General features: G+C 32.0%; 1 protein-coding gene across 1 annotated transcript; it reads left to right on the top strand.

The window, feature by feature from the left end:
- The first annotated feature begins 770 nt into the window (after positions 1–770).
- LOC143532800 (putative pectinesterase/pectinesterase inhibitor 59) lies at positions 771–3108 on the top strand. Its single transcript, XM_077027743.1, has 2 exons — positions 771–1858; positions 2379–3108. Exons 1-2 carry the CDS (start codon positions 955–957, stop codon positions 3071–3073), a joined length of 1599 nt encoding a protein of 532 aa, XP_076883858.1. The 5' UTR covers positions 771–954; the 3' UTR covers positions 3074–3108.
- Positions 3109–12011: the final 8903 nt, after the last annotated feature.

The following is a 12011-nucleotide window of genomic DNA, read 5'->3' as shown; positions in this document are numbered from 1 at the left end:
CTCTTCTCTAAAAGGTAATTTGTCTCAATCAAGTTGGCTAGCCTCACATTAACGTGATATAATGTTGATAATAATAAAACTATTTATTACATAAGAATTTTATAGGGTAATTTAAATACGTTAGCTTGAGTTAAATCGTAGAAAAAGAAATTGACCGTTAATTATGAATTTGAATTTTTAAATAAACGTAAAATCAAATATTTAGGCATTGTTTTATATAGAAGGGAAAATAAATTAATCAAATAGAAGCGCTAGATGAAATTCAGGTCTAGCATTTGGGATAACCGTCTATGAAACTGTTTGCACAAGGTCTCTAGTTGTGTCATGCGTTATGCACTTTTTAGTTAATGTCTCATTTTTTAGCTTGTTTGATTATAGATTATATATATCCAGCTAGAGCTTAACTCTTGAGCTAGCTATTTATCATCTTATATATATATATATATATCCTGGCAATCAGGTTTATAAGTAGTACAATTATCTTGGCTAAAGTTCATAATAAACATCATCAAACACTTTAATTATGTTCAATCTAGAATAGTAAATAAAATTACTAGGTAATCAAGTGTTTTATGGTCACCGACGAAGTCGAAGACTAGCCACGACCACGCATTGGAGTTTACATGTTACAATGATGACATAATAAATACCCAAGACACCATGCAATATTATAAACCCACGATTCTCTCTCAATGGAAAAAATGGCAGCTCGATCGATCCGTATAACAAGGATCTCATCATTTACTAATTAAGCACATCATTTCTAGGGTTTCTCAATGTCAACTTTCACTAAACTTTCATTACACTTTACATTATATATATTTTATTATCACCATCATACTATAAATATAAACCCCACCACATGTCATTTTGAATCCCCCTCAAATACCCATTTCTCATTTCAAACTCCAAACTTATTAAACAACATAAAGAACACAAAATCCTAGTCATCAAATGGCAAAATTCAACTTCTTTTTGCCATTATTGTTGTATGTGCTTATTGTTTTCTCTTTGGTTTCTTTGTCTTTACAAGAAGAAGAAGAGACCGGTGGCGGTCTAGACTATTGGTGTGATACGACTCCTCACCCACAACAGTGCAAGTATTTCTTGAGTCGTGGGGGTTATCATACTCCACGACATAGGAAAGACTTCCGGATGTTGGTACTGCAGGTCGCCTTAGAAAGGGCACAAGACGCACAGACCTGCAGCACCAACCTCCGCAACAAATGCAGAAGCAAACGAAAGAAAAGGGTATGGCTCGATTGCAACAAGCTCGTCAACGACACCATTCTTCAACTTACCCAAACCCTCAACGGTCTCAAACACAACCGTAGCTCCGATTTTGATGCACAAACTTGGCTCAGCGCGGCCCTCACCAATCTTGAAACTTGCTTTTCGGGTTCTCAGGATTTCAACATGACAAACTTAGTCTCACCACTCAAATCGCATAACCTTACCGAGATGATAAGCAATAGTTTGGCTATAAATCAGTTCTTTGTTAAGCAAAAGTTAGAGAATATTAACCAAGATCTTGATGGTGATTATCCGAGTTGGGTAACACGGGGTGACCGAAAACTGTTGCAATCGAATTCAATTCACATGAAGGCAGATATTATTGTGTCACAAGCTCGGGGGAGTCGGTTTCGAACCATTCAATCAGCTCTTAATTTTGCAGCAGGTCTTGAACGTGGGAATAAGAGATATATTATCTACATAAGAAGAACTTATAGGGAGAATCTTGAAATTGGAAACAATCTAAATAATATCATGTTCCTTGGTGATGGAGCAAGATACACAATTATTACTGGCTCCCGGAGCGTCGCCGGAGGCTACACAACTTATAGCTCTGCGACCGTCGGTAAGATTAATTATTATTTAGTTAATAGATTTATTATTGGTTACATTCGTACGTAATACTATGATTAAAGTGAAGTAAAGCAGACGATTAATATTTGAAGAAAAGAAAAAAATGCATGGTATAACTACGTTAAGTTGCATGTTATTTCTTCACCATGCAGTTTACGAATCCTTTTTGATAAAACTTTTTTTAATAAAATCTATATCGGGATGAAAAACTCTAACAAACTTTTATATTTAGACTTCTTTCACAAAAATAAATATTACAAGTTATTAGAAAAAAAATCAAATAATATAATTAATAAAATATTAAATTAAAAAATAGAAAAACAAAACCTACTAGTTGAGTATATAGTGGATCCAGAAACATTAGAATCTCCAAGACCATTTATAGAAACATTTCTTATTTTCCTTAGCCACCTAAACATTCCAAAAAATACAATAATAAAATTCTACACTTATCAATTATTATGTGTTGTTATTCATGAGACCATTTTTCTAACTAAATCCGTAAAATATAGGAGTTGATGGTATTGGATTTATTGCCCGAGGTATAACATTCAGGAACACGGCCGGGCCTGCGAAAAGTCAAGCGGTAGCCTTCCGATCATCATCCGATCTCTCGGTGTACTACGCATGTAGCTTCGAAGGTTATCAAGACACTCTTTTTGTACTAGCTCAAAGACAATTCTATAGAACATGCTACATTTATGGCACTATCGATTTCATATTTGGTAATGCGGCTGTGGTGTTCCAAAATTGTATGATCATGGCGCGAAGACCATTAAAAGGGCAAGCAAATGTTATCACGGCTCAAGGTCGTGGTGACCCTTTTCAGAACACGGGAATTTCAATTCATAATTCCCGTGTTATGCCTGCACCAGACCTTAAGCCAGCGGTGGGGTCGGTCCAGACATTCCTGGGTCGACCATGGCAAGAATATTCATGGACGGTTTATATGAAATCGTTTATTGATAGTCATATCAATCCGAAAGGATGGTCGCCATGGGATAGTACAAACTTTGCACAAAAGACATTGGTTTATGGGGAATACGCAAATTTTGGTCCTGGTTCATCTACAAGAAACCGTGTGAAATGGCCAGGATATCAAGTTATACGAAGCGCAAGTGTAGCCTCTCAGTATACGGTGGAAAGGCTTATTGCCAGCAGGTCATGGCTGCCGGCCACCGGCATACCGTTCACTCCAGGACTATGAGATATATTTAATTGTTACGTGTTCTTATTTATTAATTATTTGTGTACATTTTTTTTGATTTGATATTGAAAATTGATACAACACATATTTATTCAATGAACGTGCAGGGTTTTCAGTTTTATGTATAACTTAGAATACTAGTCATGATTTCACATTTTGGCTTGAAATGTTTGGACATGCAAAAATGGTGTGTTTTGGTTTAATTATGGTTATTACTTATTAGTTCAAACCAGTGACCTACCTCGCGCTTTGCGCGAGGAACTCGGCGAAGGTAGAATGCCCATCTATTTGGTAATCTGCACAGTGCATACTGTGTATCCAACCTCGAAGCTCCCCACAAATGGCCACAAAGCTTTTGGGAGATTACAATGTAGAGTAAACAATTTAATTCACTTTTAAGAAAACGGTTAAATTATCAACACAGAATCAGGGGTCGCTTAACTTGTATAAGTTTTCCTATGAAATACAACCTGCAGTTCACGCGTTGCGGCCGAAGCATGACTCAGTTAACATACGGAAAATACATTAAAGAAAGATTTAGATGACGTGATCAGTTGCAAGAAGAAAAAAGGAATGTTGCAGCGGGCTAAAAGTTAATATCCTATTTCATTTCCTACAGTTTAATACACAAAAGCAGCATCCGACTTATGCTCCCAACATCCTTTTCTCTAATCTCTACATACATAACGCAACTATTTCGTTAGGTGCAATTTAGTGCACACAAAAGGAAGCATCCAACTCCATTGAAACCAATTGGGAAGATTGATGGCACGTGATATCTAGAACCCCCAATAAATGTTATATTATGCTATGCGCTTTGCATATCTCAGACAATTTAGTACAACGATCTTCAATAAACCTAAACTAATTTCAGCAATCATCTAAATAGATATAAATAATAACATAAAACAACAATAGATAACAGTGACACTCGTTCACGGATAGCATCACAAACAAATTCAGTCAACTGATAACAGATCGCCTCTGCAACTGATTGGTTTTTTTCTTTCTAAGTAAATCTGTGGTTTTGCCGTCTTCTAAATACGAACGAAAACGTATATACACGTATTATAAATGAGATGTTTGAGTTGAGTATGTGCTTTTTAAGAAAATTAACATAGCTAACATGCCTGGAAGCTCCATTGACTGGACCAACGGTTTAGGATGGTCCCGGCCTCTCAAAAATGGCTCGGAAGGACCAAGTTAGACACTACTAAAAAACACATTCTTTCAAGACCTGTGAATAATTCACTATTATTGTGGTAACATAAACCTGATTAATAGACCCGACATAGTGTAAGTCAAACTGTCATCACCCATCATGACCTGCACATTCAAACCAAAGGTTATTTCAGTACGTAACAAGTGCAATTTAAATGAAGTGCAAACATTGACTTCTCCTCAAAAACAATATTATTATAACGAAAATCAAAAGTAAATGAACTTAACATGCAGATTCATACTTGTGTAAGAGAAACAATTGTATCCTCAGAAGACCCTAAACATTAACAACATAAGGTGAAATAATATTCTGTAGCCAACATAAAGTATAGGGCTATATAAGTCACAAACTACTAATGTCAATGGAAGTTTTAGAACTCAAGGAGCCTTGCGAACCTACATCTTATATTCTCTTTCTAGGATGACAACAGACGTCCCTAATTGTTATGTTAGACAATGTTCCCAATTACAGTTCGTCATCCCAACATTAGAATGACAGAAGGCAAATATTGCCCTGTTTCTCAATTTTTCAAACATAAACTACTCAAACTTTAGAATGATCTAATTTGTTGCAATTATATATTCACCAAAAGCCATTGTTTCAGACGAAATTCAACATCGTGATTATGAAACCCTAATTCTTAAATATTCACTTCGATTAGGGGTTTTGAAAGAGATAGAACGAATCTGCACATGTGTATTGAGAAACCATGTCGGCCCTCCACCTTTAGATGATGGCGGTCGCGAAGTTGATTGTGGCATCTTGAAACTCCGACCACGCTTTATGTGGATGTTGGGTCTGCGGCGGTCGCGTGCAAAGGTGGCAGAAGCAAAAGCAACGATGTAGTTACGATCTCTATCTCATCAAAATCGGAAGAAGGAAATGAGATGATCTATGTAACTAGCACATGTGAATGAGTTGGACCAATAAGATGATGTCAATCAAGTATTACAAATATATTAAAACCTATCCACAGTACCAAGACAACCGTAACTTCGCAATTAGTATATCTTTAAAATTTGGAATCCTATAATTAATGGTTTTTTTCCTGAAAAGTTATAAATTCGAGTTGTTTTGTTTTTTGGTAACCATCAATTTCGGTTTTTTTGATTTCATTAACATTTTTCACATAGTAAATTTCAACAAAAGAAATAACATCAATTTCAACATGTACCGTATCATTCTATGTGCTTCTAATTTTTTGGTTTTATTATGGTTTTGAATTTGTTTGAATTTGATTTTATTGCTTCTTCAAACTCATAGCAGTATTGAAATAATAGCAATATTTAATTAGTTTTTTTGTTTCCAATATGAATGTAATGTAAGATTTTAGACTTCTTATTTATTGTATTATACATATAATTTCTTTTTACCTTTAATTTTGTGTTTTTATTTCAAATAATGGACTTTATTAATTTTTTTTATTTAACAAATCTCGTGTAATAGGGGAGCAATGAATGCAAACAAATACAATTCTAAAACTCTAAAAAAAATTAACTATTAAGATAAGTACGCATTAAATATTCAAAACTCTAAAAACGTATGTTAAACAAGTTTCATTCTAAAATGGTAAAAAAATTATTTTGTAAGATAAGCCCATATCCATCTAAAGTTCACTCTTTTAACTAACCAGTTTTAGAGCATTCACATCCAATCCTCTATCTTCAAATCCAAAATTACAATAAAGATCGCTGCATTTTCTTTCCTTTTTTCAAATAAATAATATTTTTTTATATCTCTATCAATATTTTTTCTCTCTCTTTCACTAACAACCACTTTTAATAAATATTAAAAAAATTATAGGGTGCTACATAAGCTTTTCAAATATACCGAAAAATCATAGCATTTTCTCTCCCCTTCACTTATAACACCCTAAACCATTCACTAAATTATAAAACCTCACACACATTAGGTGATGGGTTAAATAAGAATACTCTTAGCACTTAATTCTATAATATAATAAATCTTATTTTATTACTTGTCCGAAATTTGGGTCGTTACACCCATTTTAATAAAAAAAACATATTTATTATTATTATTATTCATATTAAAAAACTTATCATTCTGATAGAAAAATGTATATTAAAAGATGTATACAAAACTTAAGAGATGAAGTGTCGTCACAAAAATGAAGTTTGGAGTTTAAATGTCTATAAATCGCATGGATATTTCATATGCTCATATTCATCATTTTAATTTAACAAAAGTTACAACTAAAAATTTATGAATAGCTATTGAGTTGTATAAATGAAAAGTATGGTGACTAATTATCTATGTTAGCCCACTAGAAAATATGTGAAGAAGTAATTTATTAAATATTGGTCACGTAACATATATTTCATTTTATAATTATATTAAGAAGCACTTCAGGGAATAAGAGTATTCTTATCCCACTCTCTATCTTCAAACCAAAAAATTACACTAAAACTCACTTTATTTTCTCTCTTCATTTCAATTAAATAATACTTTTTATAACTTTTATCATTACCTTTTCTCATTTCTTCACACACAACCACTTTTAAAATATATTAAAAAATTATATGAGATGAACAGTAACTTTTCAAATATACAGAAAAATCACTACTTTTTCTAAAATATAAAAACTCTTCACTCACAACACCCTGAATCACTCTCTAAATTATAAAAACACCCCTCACATGAGGGGTTGGATGAGAATGCTCTTAATGAATGCAAATAAGTATCATTCTAAACCTTTAGAAAATTTAATTCGTAAAATAAGTGCACATTAAATATTCAAAATAACTGATATATATCATATAAGCTTTATTTAATATTTTTGTGTGTATATATATATGCATATACCATGAATGCATAAGAAAGAGATATAGAAGAAAAACGATGAAGAATACACAACAAGCTTTGATTTTACTCATGGTGTTTGTCCTCGTTTCATATGGTAATTACAACCACATATATTTTTCTTAAATTTCTATGCAAGTCTATCTATTTACGGTTTTCGCTCATGTTTGATCTAGTATTTCTTTATTCAATCTATGTAAAAAGGTATGTGGTTAGGAACAATGGCGTTTCAATCAAATGGTCTACGAAGACCATGTAAAGATAAATATAGGTGTGTACCATGGTGCGGAGATTGTGGATATTGTGGTTGTATAAATGATCAGTGTGCAAGTGATAATTACCCTCCAGCATCAAGTACTCTTAATGGATAAAAGTTTAAAAGAGATCTAATGTGTTCGACCATCTATAAGGCTTTTATTTATTATTATATATGAGAATTTATATATTTGATGTTTTCAGACTAAATTATATGTGAAAAAGAATATTACGTTTCGAGACGAGTGAACCAATTAATATAAAACATATTAAAATATATAAACCCGTATGTTACACGGGTTTGAATACAAAAAATTCTAAAGTTAAGAAAATTTAATAATAATTCTATCTACTACAATTAGAATTTCTTGCAAACCTATTTTTCAACATTTTTCTCTAAACATATATTTAGTAATAATTATTATATTAGAAATATTAGAAATGATGATAGGGACACGTCTTCTCCTTTTCCGTCTTCAACCGCCAAACGGTTACTACACGGCAGTTGGCAGATTACATTATTACTCCCCTATGTTTGAACGCTCAATCATGTCCTTTGCATAAAAAGTTTTGTTGCTAATTTGGTTCCTCTCAAATAATAGCGTAAACTGGTTAAAGATAATATTTTACACCATCTTATTTTCAAATTTACATTTATTCACACTACATAGCTTAAAATATGCATGTTATGACCGTATTCTACTTATATAGTTGTTTGGCCCGAACCAATTTTTTGATTTTCTAAAACCGACAAGAGCTAAATTAATGAAAATCGACACAATGTACACCTATACTTTTAACTTTTGATTACCACTAAAATGTTGATTTTATTATACAATTTGAACCGTTTTAAGTGCCAAAACTATAATAATTGTAAATGTCATTTATGCTAAAATTGATGTAACTAACTACCACAATATAAAAATGATATTTGCGACCAAACAAAAATAACAAAGCTAGTTAAATACATATTATATTTGAATATTTTACATTTATTCATTATACGATACAAGTAATATGCAATAGAAAACATGAACCATGTCACATTAGGATTTTAAATACACCAAACTTGCATGGTATTCATTAGGATTTCAAATAAATTCTTCAAAAATTTATAATATTCGAATTTGGTTTTCATAACTTATACCACTACAAAAATGTATCTCCGTCGGCTTTAGCAACATCCTTAAGGCTTTGAGAAAAGTATTTTTGTAAAACACATAAGCTAGCATTTTACTCCAAAGAACTTCGTATTTTTCTCAAGTTGTAATCCAACAATCATCTACAAGGTTAAAAAGAGAAGGGTCATCTTGACTTTGACCAACTGAATTACATATATCTCTACCAAAGGTTCATGTAAAACTCAGGTATTCCAATTCATAAAGTCGCATTGCCAATTGATAGCAACAGTCATATGTATGCATATTTATGATATACGATTACTATTTTATCTTTATTTTAACGCTACTTAACCACTAAAAATGGCCACATATTTAACGAAAAAGAACTTAAACTGTAACTTGATATTAACATAGGGTTTACATATCATATAACATTCACAACAAGCTATTCATCCCCATATCCTAAATTTAACTAAAAATCAGCATTTTCAAATGTATCACCATTTTCATAAACCTTTTAGATCTCATTCCCCATATTTACCCCTATTTCAGTTAAATAATACTTAAAACGTGATAAATTTTGTGCATAAACGTGTATCAAACATTCATTACAAGAAACCGTGCAAATAACCAACATGCCTTTCTACAATGGTGAACTTTGCAGTATCTGAGTTGATTAGAATTCAACAAAAGTTAGTGTTAGGTTTTCACTAAAATCATTCTTTTTATGTGTATAGAAATCGCATTGTTCTAATTTTCATTTCATAGTTTTCAAACATTTAATAAAGTATGCGACCGAGAATATTTCTATTTGACAGGTTTCCAGTTTTGCCCCCCACACTTTAAAATTTAAAAACATCATGAGAGCTAGGGTGAGCAGTTCACGGGTCACACCTGTCAAACCCATGAACCCGTCCTGCCAAACCCGTGAACCCGTACCGTGTTCCATATACGGTCCAGGTTCCAGGTTTGAAAATTCCATCTAAACGGGAAACAGTCCGGTCCGGGTCATACCCGGCAGATCACCGATGGAACCTACGAAGTAATCCTTCTCCAGTTATATCCTAATAGATAGAAGTAATACTTCAGTTCTTCTCGTCTCACTTCTCCACCTAAAGTTTATGTTGACTAACATTTTGTTATGTGGCATAATATTATATATTTAGGTTCAATATCTACCGCTTCATATGGCATAATAGTTGTTTAAATTCAACTTGCAGCCTCCTGTTTTGTTTGGATGAATGGTGTACGTTTACATCACATGTTTGAGGTTTTCAATTTTTTATATGCAAATTTCGTAAGTTCATATATTCATTGTGATATTAGAGAACTTGTTTGCTAAAGCAAAACATCGCATGTTTGTGTAGAACATACCGTTTTTTTTACTTGTGTAGGTGCATGAAGTCAAGATATGGGCAGAAAAAGCATGCAGACCGGGTTCATGGGTAACCCGTTTAAAAACCCGTTCCAGAACCCGTTTAAAACCTAGACCGACCCATATGTAAATGGTCTGATTTTGTGTTTGAAAATACCTTCTAAACAGTTCCAGGTTTGAACCAATTCCGGTCCGGGTCGGTCCGGGTCGTACTCGTTATTAACAATACCACATTACAAAGGCCTTTGTCACCCTGCAAGTAATCCTTTAAACACATATAGGAGACTCTAAGTATACTTTAATCAACATATTAGTAAACAACCTCATATGTTACAAACATAATGCATCTTATACACAAAACGATTAAACAGTTTATCTAAGTGTAACACGTTCCTAACAACTGTGAAGGTGTATGAGTATTGCAAATTGGCATTAATAAACAACAAAACATTTGTTGTTAAACTATCATTGACAATGCATTTTTAAAACCAAACCAAAATTAGATGTTTGTTTTTTGGTTTGATTTTAAACCAAAACCAAACTGGTTATTCGGTTTTAAAAATCCAAATTTGATACAAAGCAAATAGCAATAATAATTATTTAAGATTTGTCATTCGACACAATCTTATTTCACAAAGCCAATCAAAAACCAATTAATGGTAAATATATATATATATGTATATATATATATATAAAAGTTATTGGGTCTAAACCGAAAATCTAACCGAACCGAATTCAAACTTATTTCTGATTCAGTTTGGAACTACCTGAACTTGGTTCGATTTTCAGTTAATATATTTTTTCACAAATCTTTGAACTTTCAATTTGCAGTAGAGGTGTGAATTATTGAAAGTTTCCAACACTACCCTTGCACCAAAACTTAGACGATAAATTATTGAAAGTTTCCAACACTACCCTTACAGAACTCTCTTTCTCTCGACTGCCTTCTCCAGTTTTTGTGTGTAAGGGATGTTATATATGTAAACCTATAGAATGTTTTGTTAGGAGGTTTTTGTTGTTACCTGAAACTATTAGAGAATAAATATTTGTCATTATTGTATTTATATGTAACTAAAATTACGTTTGTTATCTCCTCAATTATAGGAGTAAATTTTGTAACTATTCTTTATATAACAGATTGTAACAACCTCTTAATCATTGAGGTTGATTTTATCAAATTGTCAGACACTACTTTACTTCTGGCGATTGCAGTCCGTGCTGTGGCTGTCGAATAACGGTTGTGGAGAGCGGGGATGAAGATTAAGTGGATTTGGGTTTGATTTTCAATGATGGTTCCGATCTAGTAACTGTAAATAGAAAGTAACTGTCAAGTAAATACTTGAAGGAGAGGTATGACTTGTCAGAATAATACAATGTGAAAATAAAAAGATGTGTTGATGTGATAATAACATATATCCAATAAAACCTTATATATATATATATATATATATATATATAGGCTAAGTATAAAATGAAAACACACTTAAGTTGTGAAAATTTTAGAAACTCATTCTCAACCACATGTTTTTAATTAATGTTTAAATCTTGTGGTACACAATTAAAGTGAATAAAAAAAATAAATATAAATATAATTTTTTCTCTCTCCTGAAAACATATATAAAAATTAGTAAAAAAATGTTAAAAAATAGCAAAACTTTTTTTTATGTTTCGATGTTTTGTATTAAATATTACAATATATATTACATGTAACAAAAAAAACGATGTTACATAGGGTTTTCATGGGTTTTCATAACTCAAGTGGGTTTTTATTTTAACCATACCCTACATGTATATATATATATATATATATATGTAGGGGAAAGTGAATATGGGGCTGTTAAGCATATAAGCTTAGATGCGAAACCAATCAAAACTACGTCGTTTTGATTAAATCTGCCAAAAAAAAATTTTAATTTTATTACTCCCCTTCCTTTTTTCACTTCATTATATATGCAATAATTATCTAATCTCTGCTCCAAATCATCTTCAATTTCATCATGTAAGAGAAGTCTAAAGAAACCCAATGAACACAATGTAATATGTAAAATACAATGTGTTTTCTTGTCCTGTAGCTACACTGAATTAATAATCATCTTTAATTTATCCAAAATAGTTGTCTCGATTGGAATTATTTTTTACTTCTTT

This window comes from Bidens hawaiensis, unplaced genomic scaffold (assembly GCF_021521415.1).
Source record: "Bidens hawaiensis isolate Kalapana, Puna unplaced genomic scaffold, B.hawaiensis_p1.1 tig00009543_1, whole genome shotgun sequence".
Lineage (NCBI taxonomy): Eukaryota > Viridiplantae > Streptophyta > Magnoliopsida > Asterales > Asteraceae > Bidens > Bidens hawaiensis.
The sequence above is the reverse complement of the archived record's forward strand: the minus strand, read 5'-3'. Positions and strand labels throughout refer to the sequence as shown.

What these genes read in the sequence shown, in the direction of transcription:
- LOC143532800 (XM_077027743.1), top strand. Translation starts at nt 955, where the DNA reads ATGGCAAAATTCAACTTCTTTTTGCCATTATTGTTGTATGTGCTTATT. An exon ending in TTATAGCTCTGCGACCGTCG is followed by an intron (nt 1,859 to 2,378) that starts GTAAGATTAATT and finishes CGTAAAATATAG; the next exon opens with GAGTTGATGGTATTGGATTT.